This window comes from Cydia splendana, chromosome 11 (genome assembly GCF_910591565.1).
Source record: "Cydia splendana chromosome 11, ilCydSple1.2, whole genome shotgun sequence".
Taxonomy (NCBI): domain Eukaryota; kingdom Metazoa; phylum Arthropoda; class Insecta; order Lepidoptera; family Tortricidae; genus Cydia; species Cydia splendana.
Genome location: NC_085970.1, coordinates 19,436,739 through 19,460,735, shown reverse-complemented (window position 1 = coordinate 19,460,735; position 23,997 = coordinate 19,436,739). Strand labels below are relative to the sequence as shown.

Genomic DNA, 23,997 nt, shown 5'->3' with positions numbered 1-23,997 from the left:
GAAACGAAATGCTACTAGAAAAGTGGGTTAGGTTAGGTTTGAACTGCGACCCATACAGAAACGAAGTGCTACTAGAAAAGTGGGTTAGGTTAGGTTTGAACTGCGACCCTTACAGAACCAAATTGCTATCAGAAAAGTGGGTTAGGTTAGGTTTGAATTGCGACCCTTACAGAAACCAAATGCTACTAGAAAAATGGGTTAGGTTAGGTTTGAACTGCGACCCTTACAGAAAAGAAATGCTACTGGAAAAGTGGGTTAGGTTAGGTTTGAACTGCGACCCTTACAGAAAAGAAATGCTATCAGAAAAGTGGGTTAGGTTAGGTTTGAATTGCGACCCTTACAGAAATTAAATGGTACTAGCAAAATGGGTTAGGTTAGGTTTGAACTGCGACCCTTACAGAAAAGAAATGCTACTGGAAAAGTGGGTTAGGTTAGGTTTGAACTGCGACCCTTACAGAAAAGAAATGCTACTAGAAAAGTGGGTTAGGTTAGGTTTGAACTCGACCCATACAGAAAATAAATGCTACTAGAAAAGTAGGTTAGGTTAGGTTTGAATTGCGACCCTTACAGAAAAAATGGGTTAGGTTAGGTTTGAACTGCGACCCTTACAGAAAAGAAATGCTACTGGAAAAGTGGGTTAGGTTAGGTTTGAACTGCGACCCTTACAGACAAAAATGCTACTAGAAAAGTGGGTTAGGTTAGGTTTGAACTCGACCCATACAGAAAATAAATGCTACTAGAAAAGTAGGTTAGGTTAGGTTTGAACTGCGACCCTTACAGAAAAGAAATGCTACTAGAAAAGTGGGTTGGATTAGGTTTGAACTGCGACCCTTACAGAAAGAAATGCTAATAGAAAAGTGGGTTAGGCTAGGTTTGAACTGCGACCCATACAGAATCGAAATGCTACTAGAAAAGTGGGTTAGGTTAGGTTTGAACTGCGACCCTTGCAGAAAAGAAATGCTACTAGAAAAGTGGGTTAGATTAGGTTTGAACTGCGACCCGTACAGAAACGAAATGCTAGAAAAGTGGGTTAGGTTAGGTTAGAACTGCGATTGTTACAGAAATAAAATGCTACTAGAAAAAGGTGACGAAGTGGATTAATTAATTTAATAGTATTATATTAAATATTTGCACATTTTTAATAAAAATGTGGTTACAATTTTGGTGGTCATTTACTATTTTTGGGTTTACAATGATTATTTTGGAGTAATTTGCTTTAATAGGATAGCAAGATTTAAAAATTTGGTTATAATTTTACATTAAAATGGAGTTCTAATTTTGGTGGTCATGTACTATTTTTGGGTTTACAATGATTATTTTTGTGTCATTTTCTTTAATAGGATAGCAAGATGTAAAAATTTGGTTATCATTTCACATTAAAATGTGGTTTGAAATTTGGTAATCATTTACAATTTTTGGGTTAATAATGATTAGTTTGGTGTCATTTCCTTTAAAAGGATAGTAAAATGTAATAAAATTGGTAATCATTTCACGTTAAAATGGTGTTATAATTTTGGTGATCATTCATTATTTTAGGGTGGTAAAATATATTTTTTTGGTATTAAATTAGACTAAATCTGGTGATCAGTTAAATAGCAGCCTTTAAGTAATGTCATCAAAATGTGTTTGCATCACCTACTTGTACTGATTAATTTTTATGTGATCCTTTGTATCATGGTGACATAATAATGATTTGACGTTGAAAAAAAGCGTACGTAGGTATAATTTTTAGGGTTCCGTACCCACAGGGTAAAAACGGGACCCTATTACAAAGACTCAACTGTACGTCTGTCTGTCACCAGGCTGTAGGTATCTCATGAACCATGATAGCTATACAGTTCAAATTTTCACATTTAAGTGGGGCTGCCATACAATAAACGTGATATTTTTGCCGTTTTTTGCGTAATGGTGCGGAACCCTTCGTGCGCGAGTCCGACTCGCACATGGCCGGTTTTCTTTAGTAATAAAAAGTAGACGTCCGAGTCTCAGTCCCAGTACCTACATGTATTATCTGTACCTCTTTGTGACCGCATATCGTCTATTGGGTATTATACTCGTAATGTCGAGCACTAACGGTACTGTTTTTGCAAAGTTATATTATAATAGAAACCAGTTTGCAAAAAGATACGAGCCTGAATAAATACGCACGCTTTGATTCACACGCACATAACTGTCATGATCGTAAAGGATGACTCACGTTAGACCGGACCGTGTCCGGGCCGGAACATACTTTTCTATGACATGACAGGCGATCACGTGATGCTTTCCATAAAAACTATGCGCCAGAAGCTCCGGCCCGGGCACGGCCCGGTCTAACGTGAGTCCTCCTTTATTCGCTTAAATTAGTCCAGTTAAAAAAAGAACCGTAAGATGAAAATTATTTATGATAAGTGTTATTACTCGTTAGAATTAATTAAAGTTTGAAGTAGGTGTATAAAATTAACGGTTATATCGGAATTGCTTATTAGCGTTCCGTACCCAAAGGGTAAAAACGGGACCCTATTACTAAGACTCCGCTGTCCGTACGTCCGTCCGTCCGTCTGTCACCAGGCGGCGTAGCACGGTCGCGTTTTTATCCCTTGTCACCATGCCTGTCACGTTCTAACAAGTATGTAAGTGCGAAAGGGATGCTCATAGTGATAGTCGATAAAAATGGAACCGTGCTGCGCCCGCAGGCTGTATCTCATGAACCGTGATAGCTAGGCAGTTGAAATTTTCACAGATGATGTATTTCTGTTGCCGCTATAACAACAAATAGGCACTAAAAAGTACGGAACTCTCGGTGGGCGAGTCCGACTCGCACTTGTCCGGTTTTTAATATCACGTCGGTGGCATACAGGCATACAACAACAACGTTGATGGCAAGCGGTCACCATAGCCTATGGACGACTGCAACTCTAGGGACCTTGGACGTTTTTTATAACCTGTTTATGTTTCGTTTAATGACCCTCGTTCCGGGTCATTCCTGATGAAATATGTAAGTAGATTCAATTATCACTTAACCTTTTGGACGCCAATGACGGATATATCCGCACCGTAGGTCCAACGCCAAAGACGGGTTAATCCGTCACAGACCACAGAGCAACATAGACCTACGTGCATATGCATAAAGTTCAATTTCAGTTTTGACACTTCGGTGACGTGGCGTCCGAGTGACCGGAGTCCTTTACAGCCCGTAAATAAAATTGAAAATTTTATCGAAATAGTTACAGCCCTTTTCGAGAACCGATTTATATATAACATCTAACATTGCGTTTAGTTTAATTAATGTATACCTATGTTTAATTCATCATTCAGCCTACTTATTTTGCTAACCGTATAAATGAGCCTAATTTCAAAGGCTCAAAAGAGGCGCGGCAGAGATTCGCAAATGGCGAATGCTGAGATCAAAGTATTAAAACCCGTTTTGAATTGGAACCCATCTAACCATGTGTTTATAGTGGTATAGATACCGTAAGTTCATTCACAGTTAATGTTATTATAATTCTACGGTCGTTGTTTTTGCAATTTGCACAGATTTTAATTAAATTGCGTTGGTATCCGTATCAGACTCATTTTTAGGGTTCCGTACCCAAAGGGTAAAACGGGACCCTATTACTAAGACTTCGCTGTCCGTCCGTCCGTCCGTCCGTCCGTCTGTCACCAGGCTGTATCTCACGAACCGTGATAGCTAGACAGTTGAAATTTTCACAGATGATGTATTTCTGTTGCCGCTATAACAACAAATACTAAAAACAGAATAAAATAAAGATTTAAATGGGGCTCCCATACAACAAACGTGATTTTTGACCAAAGTTAAGCAACGTCGGGAGTGGTCAGTATTTGGATGGGTGACCGTTTTTTTTTGCTTTTTTTTTCTTTTTTTTTTTGCACCATAAGGTACGGAACCCTTCGTGCGCGAGTCCGACTCGCACTTGCCCGGTTTTTTTATACTAATGTATGAATGTTTGTTACTTTTGGGTCTGTATAAACTTTCGCACACATATAGAGTGTGCGTATCATGGATTTTGTTTTCATAGATTGAAATGGAATAGAAGTTTACATTTAGTTAAAATTTCGTGAGTGACAGGCTATGCTATTTTTTAGCATCAGAAAATTATTCACAGAAGTAAGCATGAGGCTTTATGTCAGGTACTTTAGGTAACAATACAATGTTGAATTGGTAGGAATCATTATTTACACAATTTTACCACATTTTTGTGCCCGCACATGATAACCGCCCGACGCGGTTACTCTTGTTTTTCTAACTTAAAAAAAAACCTTACGTTTTTTTTCCCGACTACCAAAGAATATTTAGCACACTTTTAACCTAAGCTCTTTGAATTGAATTAATTTTGACCTCTAAAATTTGAGTAGGCTTAAACATCAAGTAATATAATCTGTGACATTTCTATTCCAGTTTACCGCTATTCGACTTTGGTATAAGCTTAGAGATGATATCTCTATGACGTCGGCTTTTCAACTATGTTTTATAGCAACGTAGTAATAAAACCAAGATGACATTTAATTGAAAAAGGTAATCTTTAAAATAACTAAATCGGATCTCAAGAGGCTTTCAGTTTAGCCGAAAGAAATTTACTTAAATTAAACTCTGTGTTATTTTACATAATTATCATTTTTACGGATCTTTCTTTAAGTTATTTATTTATTTAATCTTTATTGCACAAGGAAAATACAAATGTACAAAAGGCGGACTTAATGCTACAAGGCATTCTCTACCAGTCAACCTTCGGGCAAAGCAGATAACTTGTAGGCGGTGCAACAACATCAACAACATGTTGTGATTACAAACATAGCAGGTACTGTTACACAACTCATACAACTAATATAAATAATACATAGATATAATAAATACATATATACGTATATAAGTATATAACATATAAAATACATATACATACACATATAAAAGAAATAGAGACACAACAATGAAAAAGAGAGAGCGAGAAAAGAGAAAGGAACAAAATAGAGACAGAATTTGCCATTTTTCCAGCATAGTACTCACTTAAAGCTTTTTTAAAAGTAAATCTATTCGGAGACTATCTAATTTTAACAGGGAGACTGTTCCAAAGGCGAGCTACCTGAATTGAGAAAGAATAGGACATGTAACCTGTTCGGTGAGACGGTATAGACAGAGGAAGGTTGCCAGTAGAGCGAAGTTGACGGACACGAGAAACACCATAGAAGTTTTGAATAATTTAAGCCGACCACTGACTAACAGGCCGCCGGTCGATATCGGCCTATCAGTTAGAACAAAAATTTGACAGTTCCGAACAACTGACCAGCCGATATCGTCCGGCGGACTGGTAATCAGTGGGGTTTAGACTCACTTGTTTTAGTATGTCTCACAACAGTTTAAATTCGACCATAGAAGTTGAAGAAAGCTTTCAAATATTGGGGGGATTGGGAATCATTAATGACAGAAAAAAGGCTGCACAGCATGCGAATGTTCCGACGAACACGTATAGGTAACCAGCCAAGTTTAGAGCGGAAAGAGGAGACATGGTCGTACTTACGGAGACAGAAAATAAACCGAATACAATTATTTAAATAAAAAGTATTATTTTCTAAATAAAAAGTATTTGTTTAAAAATGAACCTTAATAGCTATCAATAGTTTTCTAAATTGAAAATGCCATATTGGGCTACGCATGCGGTAAAGGGTTAAGTAGATAAGTTTAAGTTACATATAAATAAACTACCTAGTACTTGCATATTAAGCTAATTATAATAGGAGCCTCGTCTGCCAACAAACCGCTATGTGGTTTGGCAGAAGAATGTATTGTATCTAAATGTAAGTAAGCTTGTGAATAAACGCTTTATTTTTTTTATTTTCAGTAAACGATCTAATTTGTTCAAGAACTCTTTATTTAAGTCCTGATAACAGTGATAACACACATCACCGTATTCAATTATAGGTAGGATTAATGTCTGTGCTAATAATATTTTGGTTTTAACGGGTAAAAGGTGTTTGAGTCTGTTAAGGGCATGTAGAGAACCAGTAACTTTCCGGATTATTTCAGCCACCTGAGTCTTCCACTGTCTAGATAGATGCCCAAGTCTTTTACACTCTGACTCTGAATCGGAGTGCCATTGAAATATACGCGGGGTGTAAAATCAATTTCCGAGGTGTAAAGTAATAAGGATTTTGGAAACTTGAACCGTCTAAAATATGTAATTAAAACATGGCCTAAATTTGTTTGAATGTCGCATTTGCATACAATAGAGAAGCTGTATGTAACATGTTAAACCGTGGAGAACATGTGCATAAATATTGCTCTCTTCAAATCAAAACTAAGTACCGTAAAATGGGGTGAGTAGGTGCGAAACTGACATTCAAACCTCGATAACATTTTATTTTTACATATGCAAACTGAATGGTGTATATAATAAGTGTTCCGGACGTTTGTATTTTCAATTTTCATTTTATTTTGGGCAGTTCCATTTCATAACTTTGACGATAAACAGGAAATCCCACCTCACCCCGTAGTCCCTCGTATTTGGGGTGAGTTGGGTTTTCATACAAAGGTGGTTTTGGAAGATTGTTGGATCGATTTTTTTTTATTATGAGTATTACTATAGCTCCATTTTAAATTGGAATACATTATTTTTGTAGCAGTAGCCTTAAAATCCCATCTCACCCCCCTTTCATCCCGTCTCTCCCCATTCATAACCCAACTCTCCCCGCGAACCCCTACTCACCCCATTTTACGGTACTAGGTAAGTCACAACTTTCATTAAGAGGGGGCTTTCTCAAAATTGTAGTTTTTATATTGAATTTTTACACGTTTTATTCTGGAGGAAATGCGTTGCAGCAGCGGAAAATTGGCGATGTCACTGACGATCTTCTTGATAAAATGAGTGACGAATGTTCTATTACGTTATAAACTAGTATATACGTTTATAGCGTATTAAATAGTAGTTTATGTGACTGCTACATAATGAAAGGCATTAAAATACAAGTATGAAACGAATGAAATTGGTGCCTGGAATATGGGACGGTGCCTGGAATATCGGACGGCGCGGCGTCAGGGTATCTACGCACGTAGCGTCCCAGACAAGTAGCCGGCCCATACTCCAAGGCACCAGCGTCATTCCGTCAGGTCTCTTGCCATCGACCCTGGCCAGACCGTTGGGCTCGAGGACCGCCGGTATCTTGGCACTGACAGCCCTTCGGATGACTTAAATTTTCTATGCAACAATGAAAAAAGGTCATCATGGTAATATTTTCCATTTTAGTAGCTGTTAAAGTAGTTTATAGAGAAATGTGGTTTAGATTGCTTGTAGTGCGTCAAAGTTAATAGCTTTTAGATTGATTTTTAATGCTCAGTCCCCACATTATCTTCTGTTTAGGTACTTACTAAGTATCAACTTAACGCCGGTTTTATTAAACTTATGTTCAGTCATCGGGGGCGTCATTTAGGCTTTAGTTCCGAATCATTTCCATAGGCACATTATTGTAGAACTGTCATTTTTGGCGTTTTCGGTTAACAGGGCATAACTACAGAAATTGAAAAAATTGTAATTATGTTTTCAAACATTGTCTAAAGTAAATTTAGCCCATCTTACAGGGTCCACTGTTCCGTTCCGTATTGAATAAGTGAAATTGTTCGAATTATCGTAATATCCAATCAACTAGTTCGTAATATCTAACAGCAATCGTCGGCGCAGCGTACTCTCACTTTCGCGCCTACGCGAGTAACATACCTACCACATTAATATCGATGATTGAAATTAACTGATATTAATAGAATAAATAAATACTGTATTATGATAGCTATTTATAAATATAATAATATCTGGGAGACCGAGCGAGCTTTGCTCGGAAAACATAAACACACAAAAATGCTAAATCGACTTTTCGCCCCCGAAATAGTTAGAGCCGTTTCCGTGATCCCCGAAATAAATGTAATATGTAATTATGTTTACAAGAATTGCTCGTTTTAAGATATAAGATAAAATTGACGATCACGCTTGGCGTAAACAAACATCGTTCCTGTATATGAATTGTTTATTGTAAACAAATAAATGACTACAAAGTTGATTTAGGTATTGGGAATAAATTGGTTTGAACATTTTAATTTTCTATTTAATGCCATAAAAAGAATTAACGCAACACTTAGCGCCACGTGCACCATCCCACTAACCCGGGGTTAACCGGTAAAACCTGCAGTTACCAGTACAATTTGACACTGGGTTAACGATTTAACGTGTTAACCCCGGGTTAATGGGATGGTGCAAGTGGCCCTAAATAAAGAGCATCCACATAATTAATTTATATTTTCTTTTGTGTTAAATATTAAATAAATAGTAGGTAGAGGTATAATAGGGATGATGACACATGTCGAATTTTATAACAAAACTTAGTAAAATAGATAGCATATGAGCAATTTATCACAATAATGTAAATATTAAAAGAATATATGAAAATAATACAAAAATACAGGACCTGAAAGTTACAAAATTTAAGTTTTTTTTAACTTCCAAGAAGGAAATAAGTAAGGATACCATTCGATTCCTTAAATTTTATCCAAAAAAAGATTGTATAGCAACTATGTACCTACATAAACGCAATATTTCACCGACAAAAACGCAATTACATATCTTGTTTTTTCCATACAGTCCATACTTCAAGATGGACTCTCAGTGACCTTGACGTCACGGTCACTTATCGTTTTGTTAGGGGCGTTTCGCGAGTGGAGTACGATTGTCGGACTTTGACTATCATTTCTGACTTTTGTATTGCTTTATTGCAATGGGTCCCATAGAGACATTTGATCCTAAAAACAAACCTGATCGATTGATATCGTAAATGAAAATTTGTCATCTAGCCTATTTGGGCTTTTGTCCAGAAGCTAAGGTCACCCTGTATTATAAATCACAAATCACTGGATATGATTGAGTAGATCATAGCGATCATTCGATCATCATTAAGTTATCTGTTACGGGCAGTCAGTGACTTTCTACAAACTAGTTTCAGCTAATATATCATGTTACCATACGTGAGTAAAAGTCAAATTAATTATTAATTATGCATTTATACAGACGCCTACTTTTATTAAAAATAATCCCATCAAAGACATTACGTGTAAAAGATGCAAGTCTCGCAATGCAGTTTTTCTACTACAAAAAAGTTTTGAGATTAATGTGACATCAAGTCGGTTATTTTAGTCAGTGCCAGGAGGAGTTAAAATCGTAACAATATTAGATACTTACCTTTATTTTTTAAATACTTATAATGATTTGGCAATCGCATGACTACAAAATGACATAAGGATACTCTTCTTCGTCAACTATTTAAAAGAATCCTAATTGCACATAGCGCTAAGTTTGAGCAATACACATACGAGTATAAGTAGTATGAATTATCTCAAACGTTTTTTTTTCACAAAATATCTATAATAAGATTATGTCAAATGATTCTGCTTATAATGCCGTAAATTTGTAAACAGCATCGAAATATTCCTTTTGCTTTTTTTCAGGTAATTATTCAGTAGAACACGTCGACAAAGTTTGCCTCTCTCTCCGAGAGCAGTATGGGAAGTGCGTCAAGATAGCAGGTCTACTCGGCCGTCCGGATATGCTCTTCGTGTTTGACGCGGGAGAAGTGGAAAGGGTGTTTAGATCTGAAGACGGAGCTCCACACAGGTAGGTGGGAATAGTACGTTACGATTCAAGTGCGAAAAGTGGAAAATTACCTTTTCGTATGTGTATTGTACAACGTTTTACAGTACATATGCACGTATTGTGCCAATTACCGCACTAGGGCGGAAAAGTAGCACCATGTGTACTGTAATAGTACATTACATACCTAGGGAGGTAAATTCGTAAATGCTCCAGATCGCAGGTGTTTGTGGCCCGAACCGAAGGTGAGGGCTATAAATATGCGATCTTGGGCTTTACGAATTACCGCCCGTGGTTTGTATAAAGTTTTACGTCTTGCCTTGGCCAGGAAGTGAGATTTTCTTCCCGTCCCGTGGGAAGAAAATGGGTGGGGCCGTAAAAAATATAACAAATACAATCGCGCGTCTATTTGAAATATTAAATATTTTTTTTTTAAATCTATGCCAAAAAAGAATATAATTTTATGCCAAAAATGTTTATATAATTTGCCTTACATCATTTTGGAAAAAGAGGTGATACCTACTCTTCAAACTGCTGGATCGATTTCTATCAAACATAGCTAAGAACAACCGCAAGGAAACTATTTCACGTAAAAACGTAAAAACCGCATTCAAATCGGTCCATCCGTTGGAGAGCTATGATGCCACAGACAGAGAGGCAGACAGACAGACAGACGAACATGTAACACCGCTCTTTTTGCGTACAGCGTAAGAATCAATCCCGGTGTGTTTTTATATGAATTAGTACCGCTTTCTTCCAAAAGAAAGTGTTTTTTAGGCTTCCGTACCCAAAGGGTAAAAACGGCACCCTATTACAAGACTCCACTGTCCATCTGTCCTACTAAGACTCCACTGTCAATCAGTCTGTCTGTCGCCAAGCTGTATCTCATGAACCGATCACGGTTAGCTATCAAGCTAGACTGTTGAAATTTTCACAGGTGATGTACCTATTTCTGTTGCCGCTATAACAACAAATACTAAAAAGTACGGAACCCTCGGGTGGGCGAGTCCGACTCGCACTTGTCCAGTTTTTATTTATTGTAATTTTACAGACCATCAATGCCTTCGTTGAATTACTACAAGCACGTTTTGAGAAAAGACTTCTTTGGCGCCGAAGAAAATTGCGCAGGAGTCATTGCCGTGTAAGTAGAAAAAGTACTCAAAAGTAATAAAAACTGGTTACTTTCTTGGGAAAATCCTTTACAATGTGATCCGTTGCTCTTTATACAACTTTATATCTAGGTGACCGTTTTCATCGAATTTGCTCGTAAAAAAACCACAGGCATTTGATTTAACCGGGTGCGTGAAAACTGAAGAAATTTATTTTTTACCAAATATGAATAGTTACTAAATAGACCAATGTAGGTATCCACACTCTACCTGCCTCCAGATTGATCTATTGTTGAAACCATTTTCCCCTCTCCATCTCCATTCGCAAATTCAAACTAGGGTGACTGCTATAATTATTGGCCACTCTTAAGAATAAGACTTCTATTGCCTTGTTTCTGATTTCTTAAGAGTATAGGGACCAAGCGCGTTGGAGGGTCTGCCATCTTGTGGCCTAAATCGGAAACATATATTATATGCACATGTATTACATTGCCAAAGCAAGCATCGTCGGTACTTTTCCTTGTGCATACGTCCATCTTGTGGGCTACATCGAAAGCATAAACGACACATTTACGCCTCTCGCCAAAAATCTGACGGCTCCTATGCTGCCCCCTATAGTTCATGCACGGGGCCTAATAGCAGTCACCCTATCACTAATGCGTCAGTAACTTTGTCTGTCTGCTACCTTTTCACGGCTAACTACAGTAATTACAGGGGATAGACATAGACACTGGTTACTTTCTTGGGAAATTCCTTTACTTTAAAGAATACTACTTTCAAGAACTAACCCTTGAGGGAAATATTAGAAGAAATCATTTATGCTGTTGGTATGATTACAGGCATGGCGATTCATGGTCCGCGTTTCGAACAAAGGTCTCGCGAGTTGCACTGAGCACCAGTGCTGCCGCACAGTATACGGTGGCGGTTAGTGAAGTTGCAGACTCATTTATAAACAGGTAAACATACCTACCTTCCTTCTTACATGTTCAGTCGCTATCAGATATATCGGAGCGGCTAAAGGGGCACACTGATTATCAGCCTGCCGGACGATATCGGCCTGTCAGGTAAAAGCGAAATTTGACAGCTCCGAACTACTGACAAGCTGATATCGTCCGGCAAACTGGTAATCTGTGGGCCCCTTAAGGCGCTAACATATGTCTGAATACACCGCAGTTGTCAGGGCGTTAGAGTGCGTGTTCAGATATTGTGGACACTTTGGCCGCTCCAATATATCTGATGGCGACTTTTCTGACATGGTCTATTGGACAACGCAGTCTGCATGTAATCGGACCATTGATCTCCTCATCGTAGACATGACGTGCATATATAGGTCGGCATTCCCTGGAGTTATCTTGGTACCTTATTTAAAGCCAGTTGCACCACAGCTGACGGGCTGATCAACATCACTCAGCAGAGAACTGTGTGAAACTTCCCATTCATAAAATTTCTTCTTCTTTGTCGTCACACTCTTGTCAGAGTGGTCGTGGTCGTAATATCAGGGCCGTTGGCAAGCTTCACAATCCGTCGCCATTCCTCCCGTATCCCCGCCCTTTTTGTATATTCAAGGAGTGGTTCATTGAATTCACTTTTGACTATATTAATTTTTGAATAAAATTTAGCGAATGTTTTAATGGTGACAGATGGTTTAGTGCAACCGACCGTTTCGTTGCACAACCGAGTGTTTCGTTTTTCAAATCAGATTTTGGATGATTACTATCAAAAAATACCAATTTATTTCCAGATTGCGCGAAATCAGAAAAGAGGACAACGAAACGTCAGAGGACTTTTTGAATGAAGTTCACAAGTGGTCGTTAGAATGTAAGTAGCTACAGACATTCCATTGTATTTTATTTAGTACGTTATTATGAACAATATCTGGGAGACCGAGCTGTGCTCGGAAAACATATAAAAACTCAAATGTGCGTTTTCCCAGAGATAAGACCTAGCTAGATCGATTTAAATGCCATCAAATATCATTAGACCAAATTCGTTTTACCACCATTTTTAAAACAACTATCAAACCCTTGCTTCCCGTCGACTTGTGATATCAAAGTAAATTTAGAGTTTAAATTTAGAGTAAAATTAAACTCTAAATTTAAAACTACGAGGTCGTGTTTAGCTGTCAAATTCAGATCCCTGGGGGTTGAGATGTTAAAAGATTATTGGTAAGCGCTACTCTGGTGGATAGTTACTTAAGAAACTTACTTGGAACTATAATAATATAATACCTATATAAAACTTTCGCGTTTTGAACACTTTCGTGTTTTATTTCTTAAGAGTTCAAAACTCGAATTTATGTCCCGTAGACCCGTCTATAAATGTGAGTTACTTGGAACTTTTTTTAGCTTACTTGAAAGCGTAAACCTCGTAAGTCCCCGCGTACTTGTACAAGTACAAATCCAATTCGAGTTTTGAACTTTTAAAGAAATAAAAGAAAGTTCCAAATTCAAAATCGCAAAAATTGGCTTGGGTCTCACGCATGGTATAATAATATACTCCGCCTGGTACTCTCTTCCGAGACTCGCGAACCACGTGACTGACACAAGCCTACGTCATCTGAACCTGTGAACAGCATGATGACGTAGGCTTGTGTCAGTCACGTGGTTCGCGAGTCTCGGAAGAGACTACCAGGCGGAGTATATTATTATACCATGGGTCTTACGTGGTTAACTCATTTTTCCAGCTCTCGGTCTAATAGCCCTGGACACCCGCCTAGGCTGCTTCCACGCGTCCTCCGGCTCAGAAAGCCAACGTCTCATCGACGCCGTCAACACATTCTTCCTCTGCGTTGGACAACTTGAACTCAAGGCGCCCTGGTGGCGATTATGGAACACTCGCATGTTCAAGCAATATGTTAACGCTCTTGATACTATCCTCAGGTAAGATGGCTAGAAAGGAATCTAGTGCCTCATTGATGGACGTATGGACTCACGGACGGACGGATGACCTTAAAGTTCCTCATCGTCATTTTTTTAAAGCCTTTTAAAATTCTTGTGGAATAGACAGGCGTTGGCCAAGAGGTCAGCTTTCCGTGAAAAGAGGCCAATTCTATTTAATTCGGCGTATAAAAGAAAGTGGAGGTGACCCTCAAAACAAAAACTTTATGCTCTGGATTAAACTACCCTGTCATTATTTTCAGTGTAACTCTAAGCCACGTGGAGAGAGCACTGGAGGAGAGCAAGGCCAGCTCAAACAAGTCTCTGCTGCAGGATTTAGTGGCTGCCGCCGGCACCAGGGTAGCTGCTGTGGCAGCTTTGGACATGTTCCTAGTGGGGATAGATACGGTAATACAATGTACCTACCTTCCTAAATCCTAATGTAATGAAATTTTTCCTTCATTAAAACTGTTTCTGACGTGTAATGTTTTGTGTTCATTTACGAAATAAATGATTATGATAACCTAACCCACCTTAGTAGGTGGGTTACCTTACTTACCTATCTAATCTACTAACTTACCTCTACTATTTAGTATTGAAACGCGTTTAACCGGCATTCTACATATAGGTTAACATCCGGCAATCTATCGTAGCTTTTGTAAACCCAGCTACAAAAGCAAACTACCAAACAACACCATGCTCTCCGAGCACACTTAGGCCCACTTCCACCATTCCACTAACCCGGGGTTAACCGGTTAAACCTGGAGTTACCATGGTTACCAGTACAATTTGACACTGGGTTGACGGTTAAACCTCTTAACCCCGGGTTAGTGGGATGGTGCAAGTGGGCCTTAGGCACTCATCATCATAAATTTGATGGAAGCCATTTTTTTATAGGAAGAAGACTTTAATACCGGTCTGAAAATATAATGAAGTTTTGATATGAAAGACATGCGCGAATTTAACCAGACTTTCATACAAATTAGGTCAGGTTTTACATACAAATTAATGATAACAAACTCAAGTCTGTTGAGGAGTCGTTGTCGTGTCATGTCAGTGGAGTGTAGGCAGAGAAATTCATAATGTATTTTTTCTTATGCTAGTTGTATAACCCCAAAAAGAGGGATGACTATAATTATTTTATTCTACTGTTGCCGTTAAAACTTTTTTGTCAGACTATATCAATTAAATCAGACGTTATTGAGGCGGCTTTTATAACGCCTTAAAGAAATAGCATAGCAATTTCGCAATGACTTTCAACGCGCTTATTGTAGAGATTTTTAACGTAAGAGTGTTACACTTCTTTGGCTACCGGAGTTCCAAGTGAATTATTTCACATTTCGTTTATGTCTAAGCATTTTAATAACATTTCAGACCTCAAACGCCGTGGCCTCAACTCTCTACCAACTGTCGCTTAGGCCACATGTACAAGAGAAAATCTACAATGAGGTCTCACAAGCGTTGCAGGGAAGGGACCTGAGGCCTGGAGACATCAATCAGATGCCGTACCTTAAAGCATGCGTTAAGGAAGTATTAAGGTTAGTCTTACGAAAGTGACCAAAGTGAATTATGATACTTTATTATAAGTATCACTACACCTTAGAAAACAAAGTTTGTGTGTTTGTTTGTATGTCCACGATAAATTCAAAAACTACTGAACGGATTTTCATGCGGTTTTCACCTATCAATAGAGTGATTTTTTTTGAGGAAGGTTTAGGTGTATAATTTGTTGACCGCTAGTGTTTTATAAGCATTAAATGTTTTGAGCATAGTACAGAGAGCTAATTGTTGCAACCACGAAGACAGTCGATGTAGATGGCGCTGACGAGCTTGTGGCAGGCTGTGTTGTCAACCTAGTTACCGCATAATATACGGTGCTTTCTACTTCAGATTTAAATTTTCTTACTAAGATGTTGATTTTTTTGGCACGCTGTAACTTTTTCGCGTATTTTTATTTTCAGAATGTATCCAGTAGTCATCGGCAATGGTCGGCAACTAAGTAAAGACACAGTTATCTGCCGGTACAATATTCCTAAAGGGGTGTGTATACATACTTTACTTCGACTACTACTGTAGGCCTAGCACATGATATGCACGACAGTATCTCGCGGCGAGATAGACTACCCGTCTTTTTCTAACTATAAAATATAAGAGGGCGGGTAGTCTATCTCGCTGCGAGATACTGTCGCGCCAATGAATAAGTAACATAAATCCCACCAAAAACTTTATAGGTTAATGTTTTGAATAGTTTTTGTGTTTGTTAGTTGTTAGTTTAGGTTAAGATATTTGTGATTTTGTAAGTAGATTGTAAGATATTTGAATTCTACATTTTGAAATGATTGATAAATAAACCTTTATTACTTCTTTTTAGATTAATAGGTATATTATCGTTTTGTACTCATGACATGATGTACCTGCAGCCGCCATCAGATATATCGGAGCGGTCAAGGTGTTCACAATATCTGAACACGCGCTCTAACGCCTTGACAATAGAGGCGTGTTCAGATATTTGTGAGCGCCTTGACCGCTCCGATATATCTGATGACGACGATACTTTATAGTTAGGTTAGGTTAGCTTAGTTTGAGTAAGTTAAATAATAATATTAATTATTCCAGACTCAAGTGATCTTCCAACACTACGTAATGGGCAACAGCGAGGAAAACTTCACCAACGCCGCTGAGTTCCGCCCAGAGCGCTGGCTCAAGCGCTCGCCGCTGGACAAACACAGCGCCTTCGCGTCGCTGCCGTTCGGGTTCGGCCGGCGCATGTGTCTCGGCAGGAGGTTCGCCGAGCTCGAGATACATACCGTCATTTGTAAGGTAAGGTTCAGACTACACCTACAACACAGATTACACAGATTACACAGAAGCCAAATCATACAGGCCTATAAGTCTGTCATCATTTTTCCTCAAAACACTGGAGAAACTGGTAGACAGACACATAAGGGATGGTCCTCTTAAGAGGCATCCGCTGCACCAATTGCAGTGTGCGTATCAGCCGGGTAAATCGACTGAAACGGCACTACACCTGGTGACAACCAGAGCGGAACAGGCGATAGAGAACAAAGAACTATGTCTGGCCACTTTTATAGACGTGGAGGGGGCATTTGACCGCACCACGTATCAGGCAATCAATATTGCAGCATCTAAACATGGCATAGAACCAACAATCTGTAGATGGATTGGTACTATGCTAAATAGCCGACTAATAAAATCCTCCCTTATGGGAGATGAAATATTAGCTACGGCTACGAAGGGTTGTCCACAGGGTGGGGTTCTCTCACCAACTCTCTGGAGTCTGGTAGTTAACTCACTGTTGGAAGAACTAAACAAAGGCCCAATACACACGGTAGGGTACGCAGATGATTTAGTGATTCTTGTAAACGGGAAATTCCCGGGAACAGTATCGGAAATCATGAATAAAGCACTGAAGCAAGTGGAAAGATGGTGCAACTGTCATCAACTCTCCATAAACCCAGGCAAAACAGTGGTAATACCGTTTACCAGGAAAAAGACCCTTAATGGCATAAAGCAGCTGAAGCTTTATGGAAGGGTACTGGAAATGTCCAATGAAGTGAAATATCTAGGCGTTACACTAGATAAAGAGCTGAACTGGAGAAAGCATGTCGAACTAACAACCACCAAGGCACTTAGAGTGTTTGGAATGTGTAGATCGGCTTGTGGCAAAACGTGGGGTCTAAACCCAAAGGTACTAAGATGGATCTATACCATGATGGTAAGACCTATCATCTTGTACGGATGCCTGGCATGGTGGCCAAGGACACTAAAGAGCACATGCAGGGATGCCCTTATGAAAATACAAAGAACGGCATGCATGGCTATTACTGGCGCGTTTAGAACGACGCCAACAGCGGCGATGGAGGTACTACTAGACCTCTCGCCGCTACACCTAGTGATACAATCTGAGGCGCGGAAATCGCTACACAGGTTGACCCTAACAGGCCTCTGGAGCGATAGCAAGCCAAAGACCAAACACACAAACATGGAATGCGACAATTTCATGAAAAGGATTACGAACATGGGCTGCGATAAGATGCAACCCAAGTTTATGTTCCATAAGAATTTTAACGTTAAAATTCCAACAAGGGCTGAGTGGACCGAAGGTCTTGAAGCACCAATCTCTGATGAAAACGACATTATATGGTACACAGATGGGTCTAAGACAGAATCTGGTACGGGGGCAGGCATTTATGCAAATGACTTTAGTAGTAGTATAAGCATGGGCAATTACGCCACTGTCTTCCAAGCCGAGACATTCGCTATAATTGCCTGTGTGCATGAGAATATAGTTAGGCGAACCCAAGGGAAGAATATCTATATACTCAGCGACAGTCAGGCCGCTCTCAAAGCGCTCGAAGCTCCCAGAGTGGACTCTAGACTGGTATATAATGGCGTCCAAGCTCTGAACCAGCTTGGAAGGCAAAACAGGGTGCAACTGGTATGGATCCCAGGGCACGAGGGATTCATAGGCAATGAAAATGCAGATGAACTCGCCAGAGCCGGATCTGTAAGTAACCTTATAGGTCCGGATCCATTCGTGGGGCTCTCACAGGGAACCATCACAACGGCTATTAAAGACCATACCAAGACCAAACACCAGGAAGAATGGGATAGTCTGACGGGTCTAAAGCATGCAAAGCTCTTTATGCAAGGAATAGACTCCGGCTGGAGCAAAAAGCTTTGGAAACTTAGCAAAAGACAACTCCAAATCATGACGGGGGTGTTTACTGGCCATTACGGGGTCAAAGGATTTCTGGCCAAGATGGGACACTCTGACAACACCGATTGTCGTATGTGTGGCGAAGAGGAAGAGACAGTAAGACACTTAATGTGTGAATGTCACGCCCTCGCCAGACAAAGAATGAAGGACTTTGGAGCAGGATACCTGGAACCAAAGGACTTTAAAACGCTACCCATGAGCTCCATCATCCGACACATGGATATGGTGGGAAAAGCTCTTGAGTAGTTGACGGATCTCTTCTAGGGGGTAACTGCACAAAAGATCCCTATGGGTCGAAGTGTATCCGCAAGGGCCCCCGAAAACGATAAGATAAGATAAGACACCTACAACCGCCACAAATGTCTCGATATAATGACCTTATTGACTTTTCCTGCAGTAATGCAGTCGGCTGCTGTCCAAAAATGCGGGCAGTAACATCGATTTTGACATTTGCGGCAGCAAGGCAGTCGGCGGTACCTAATGTCGCGCTGCAATACTGCTCTTCCTCGTATTGGTTTTTACTAGGTTCCGTCCAAAAACAGCCCAATCCAGTCTTGGCAACTACTTTATCCCAATCGACCGTGGCAGGGTCGCCATGTGGAGGCCTTTAAAATACTTTAGACTGTAATATACCGCCCAGAGCGCTGGCTCAAGCGTTCCCCACTGGACAAACACAGCGCCTTCGCGTCGCTGCCGTTCGGGTTCGGCCGGCGCATGTGTCTCGGCAGGTGATTCGCCGAGCTGGAGATACACACCGTCATTTGTAAGGTATGGTTCAGACCACACCCACAGCCGCCACAAATGTCTCGATAAAATTACCTTTTTGACTTTTCCTGCAGCAGTCGGCTATATATTCTAAAAATGCAGGCAGTAACATCGATTTTGATATTTGCGGCAGCAAGGCAGTTGGCAGTAATGTCGCGCTGCATTACTGCGCTTCCTCATCTTAGTTTTTACTAGGTTCCGTCCAAAAACAGCCCAATCCAGTCTTGGCAACTACATTATCCCAATCGACCGTGGCAGGGTCGCCATGTGGAGGCCTTTTAAAATACTTTAGACTGTAATATATCGCCCAGAGCGCTGGTTCAAGCGCTCGCAGCTGGACAAACACAGCGCCTTCGCGGCGCATGTGTCTCAGCAGGAGGTTCGCCGAGCTCGAGATACACACTGACATTTGTAAGGTGAAGTATTCAGGATGAGTCGAACTAGAACGGTCCAGTCCGAGACACCCGAGACTTTGTATTGTATAGAAAGTATCACGAAGCTTGGAAGTGGGTGACTATAGAAAACAAGTGAATTTTCCAATACCTTGCTTTTCCACTGAGACGGAGATGAGAGGAATTGTATTGGTTGTAATCCAGGGGCCCATTTCTCAAAGGATATTAGACTAATATTATTAGTCCACAAACTGTCAAACCGTATGGGTTGTCATGACAACTCACTAATAATATTAGACTAATAGCGTTGGAGAACTAGGCCCCAGGCAGCCTTAATTGTATTTTTAAGTATGTAGTTCAAAAACTTGTCTGCAATTATTAATTCAAAGTTTTCTTTCTCCTCAGATGGTGCAGGCGTTCAAAATGGAATACCACCATGAGCCCCTAGACTACCACATACATCCCATGTACACACCGAACGGACCTATTCGGATTAAGCTTATTGATCGAGAATGTACTTAGGACGTAGCTAACTCATAGTGCTTAGCTTAGTTTGACTACCATTTCGTATGTATCTCTCAGTTACTTAAAGGTTAGCTGGAAGAGATCCTTTAACGGGATAAGTTCGGCTTTGTACACACTTACTGTATTCTCTCTGTGTTATGTACTTGTTTTGTGCAATAAAGTGTTTACACTACTTATAGTCAGTTTGAAACTATTTAAAAACGGTCCGTTTATAATAGTTGACGAGCGATTAATCGTCGTGACCCGTTCTTAATAATTTTAATGTTTGAATAAGGTAAGGTGGGCTAAGACTATCACTTGTATGGAATCCTCACGGTTCGTCCACGACATCGAGTGACTTGCGACGGCGGGAGCGATAACCATAGGTTGGAGCGTGACACAGCGATCGGACCTTTCGCTCCAACCTATGGTTATCGCTCTCGCCGATGATGTGTTGTCCTTCGACACCCTTTTGAAGGGTTGCGAGTGGCCTCTTCCGCCTTCCGGCTGCGGAGGCTGTATCTGGTCGCGCCCCACCTTGTGGGGCGGTCGATCGCACGTCTTTTTGGGGACGGCTGTGTGTCCAGTGTGGGCCACCTTTTTCGCCGCCGGCCGTTATCCAACCCCGCGACCCCTAGCCTGGTGATACCGTTTGAGCGGGGCCAGGTTTCGGGGCCGCAGAGAAGGCGACCGACAGCTTAGGCTGGCGTGTACGTCGTGCCTATGTAGGCGGCATCCGGTGTGGTGTGTGCGTGTCTTCTTCTTCGTCTTCTTCTTCTGTGGTGTGTAGGAGGGCTCGGGGGAGATGCCGAGCCCCGTGTTGGTCCGGCGGGCGCGTGTAGTGAGGCGCAATCCCGCGCAGGTGGTCGTAGCTGGAGTTGTCCGCGCGGTCATACATGACCCGCGCGAGACGCTCGATGAAGTCTTCTAGGCTGCTCCACTTCAGATGCTCGGCGATGGCTGCGTTGCTGACGTACCGCGTTGCTGCGACGATGTTCCGTAGTGAGAGGGTCTCCTGACGTCTCATGTTCGTCTTGATGGACCTGCAACAGAAAGAATACCAGGCTGGTGAAGCGTAAGTTAGCCGCGATCGGACGTAAGCTTTGTACAGACCGAGTTTGGTCCGTACAGGGAGCTTACTGCGGAAAACCGGACAGAGGTTCATACGAGCGGTTTTCGCTCGTATGATCGTCTCTGCGACGTGTTTCCGCATGTCGCTCTCGCCGTCGCAAGTCGCTCGATGTCGTGGCCGAGCCGTCATACTGTTTGTCTCGCCTCGAGGAAAATAAACAGTTAGTCTTACCTCTTACCCCACCTTATCTCATCACTTAATGTTTAAAGCTAAGGTTCTCTTCTTCCTTGTTGAAACCAGCGTAGCCGTGACAATCAGCCGCGTGGTTTCGTGGCGTCAGGGGGCCTACCGAACCAAGTTCGACGTGTTGCCTCTCTGTCGCACTTGTGAATTCGTACGTAAGTATCACAGGGAGGCATCACGTCGAACGTGGATGGCGGTAGACCCTCTGGGCGAATTTTCGGAGAGTCGACATAATGGACGAACTGACAAAGGTATAGTTCAGCCAGATCTAAGAGATTTTTCCAACAATCAAATTTTATTAGGATTACATTATGAAAGATGACTCACGCTAGACCGGGCCGGGCCCGAGCCGAGGCGTCCGACACGTCACTTTCTATGAAGTCATCCTTGAAGGGGCCCACTAATTAACAGTCTGCCGGACGGTATCGGCCTGTCAGTAAGAACAAAATTTTGACAGTTCCGAACAACTGACAGGCCGATACCGTCCGGCGGACTGTTAATCAGTGGGCCCCTTTATAGCTTTGATGAAAATATCAAGTGCTATTCGCGCGATCGCCGCGTACCTTTTATGTTTATTCAATGCAATATGATTTTTAACGATTTATTACATTTATGAAACTTGTTTGTGATTGCATGTGCTTGGTGAATTGGAATCCTTAAATATGAAACGTAATGCTGTATAATAAAAATGTGAGCGTATTTATTATAAACATATACAGTGAAACCTGGCTAATTGGCACATGGATAAATGGAAAACCTCTATATTTGCAACCAAACGTCCGGTCCCGGTCCCTTGAGACCAAAAGGCCTCTATAATTGAAATTTTGGAACCTCTATAATTGCAATTTAGATTTTAGTGCTTTTCGTAATTTTCCCTCTGTAATTGACCACATCGCAACTAAGACCTCTATAATTGACACTGAGCTAAAAAAAACCGTTATTTTAGGTCTTTTTATTACCTCTATTATTGAAACGAGTCTTACTTATGACCTCTGTAATTGAAATAATGTAGTTGTAGAGAGCAGAAACAATATTTTAATAACAATGATCATTTTATTTTCAATCTTTATCCAAAATTCAATTTATTTATTGGGTATCTATCACAATCACAGCCTGTAGTAGTTGAAATAGTTTTGATTAAATCAAAAACAAAGTATGCTTTTTACATTCCAACAAAACTTTCTTCTACAATTCAAGGGATTTTTTTAACCCAAATGAAAAGAAAATAAAGTAGTAATTAATGTAGTGTAAGTTATTATATAGAGTATATTATGTAGTGTAAGTTAATATATAGACCAGAAACCCAGAACATAAGCTTGTAAATCTACTTTCAATGGTTATTTGCACCTCCATAAAAGAAATTTGTCAGAACGCAACCTCTATTAATGAGAACCTCTATAATTGACACAACGATTTTTTGAACCTCGTTAATTGGCACGACCTGTTTAAATGAAAAACCTGGTTGATTGACAAAAAATGGCCTGTCCCTTGAGATTTCAATTATCCAGGTTTCACTGTAAATACAATATTTTCAAAAAGGTATTTATGATATCTAAATCAAAAAGTGTCATGTATTTATATTTATCTAACATTGGTATCAATGCCTTAATATATCGTATGTACAGTCACCTGCAATAATATGTTACACAACGAAGGCCGCAAAAATATCTGACACGATCTTATTTGTAGAGCCATAGGAGCGTGTCACATATTTTTGCGGCCTTCAAAGAGTAACATTTATTATTGCAGTGACTGTACCTAGTATCGTAAATTTTATATTGCCAATAAGATCTTATATATTGTAATATTTATAATATAATCTTTATCATACCATGCATAACTATAAGCTCATGAAAATGTTGTAAACTTGTAACAAATGTAATTAGAACTATATCACATCAAAAAGAGAATTGCTCTCTGTAAATGAGACATACATGTACATATACGTAGTATATAGGTACCTACTATATGCACAGAGTAGATAGAGTACTTAATCCTCAATATTTTCGTTGGTATCTTTTAATATGAATAATAAAATAGTTATTTTTAAATTGATTTTGCAACTATAGTCTTACGAATATGATTCGGTAAAATCATTCAGGGTATTTGTAGTTACCGAGCAAATGTACCTAACTGTAAATTAATTTTATTATGTATTTATTAAGTACATACATATGTGTAGAGACTTCGTATTCAGTATTGTATAATGTTATTGTATTATATTTTTTATTGGAAGTTGTATTTTGTGTTAATACCCCCCAATTTTTTACCTTCCTCCTAAAATAGTAAGTACCTACATTTGTCGATAAAAATGTGGATACCTAGGTTTTATATAAGGTATTAGACACCGTTTAAAGTAAATGCTAAGTATGGAGGATTCTAAAAATTGCAAATAAAACAACGAATATTTATAAATTTACATTCATAGAATGTTTTATTTGATACAAAACATCAAATCTTAAAAACACCTGAAATGTACAAAAGCGGTCGAATTAAATATAACACATTCTAATTTTTACATTTCTTACATCTCAATGTACAATCAGCAACACAAGTGCTCAAAATGGTCTCAACACGACTCTACAATCAAGAGTATAAGAGCTTGTGTAGATCTTTTTGAGCACTTCGCCCGAGTAGCAACATTTGCCGCCGACTGTTTAACTGTTTTTGTA

At 39.9% G+C, this 23,997-nt stretch overlaps 1 protein-coding gene across 1 annotated transcript in view; it reads left to right on the top strand.

Annotated features, from left to right (window-relative positions):
- The window catches only part of LOC134794962 (probable cytochrome P450 49a1), a 60,151-nt gene extending 40,100 nt beyond the window's left edge, over positions 1 to 20,051 (top strand). Inside the window, exons 3-12 of the mRNA XM_063766835.1 lie at positions 9,482 to 9,647; positions 10,675 to 10,764; positions 11,572 to 11,688; positions 12,474 to 12,550; positions 13,416 to 13,611; positions 13,872 to 14,016; positions 14,983 to 15,146; positions 15,570 to 15,648; positions 16,225 to 16,428; positions 19,912 to 20,051. Of these exons, the coding sequence (XP_063622905.1) occupies positions 9,482 to 9,647; positions 10,675 to 10,764; positions 11,572 to 11,688; positions 12,474 to 12,550; positions 13,416 to 13,611; positions 13,872 to 14,016; positions 14,983 to 15,146; positions 15,570 to 15,648; positions 16,225 to 16,428; positions 19,912 to 20,028 (1,355 nt within the window). The 3' untranslated portion in view covers positions 20,029 to 20,051. The remainder of the gene's footprint in view (positions 1 to 9,481; positions 9,648 to 10,674; positions 10,765 to 11,571; positions 11,689 to 12,473; positions 12,551 to 13,415; positions 13,612 to 13,871; positions 14,017 to 14,982; positions 15,147 to 15,569; positions 15,649 to 16,224; positions 16,429 to 19,911) is intronic.
- The last annotated feature ends 3,946 nt before the right edge of the window (positions 20,052 to 23,997 follow it).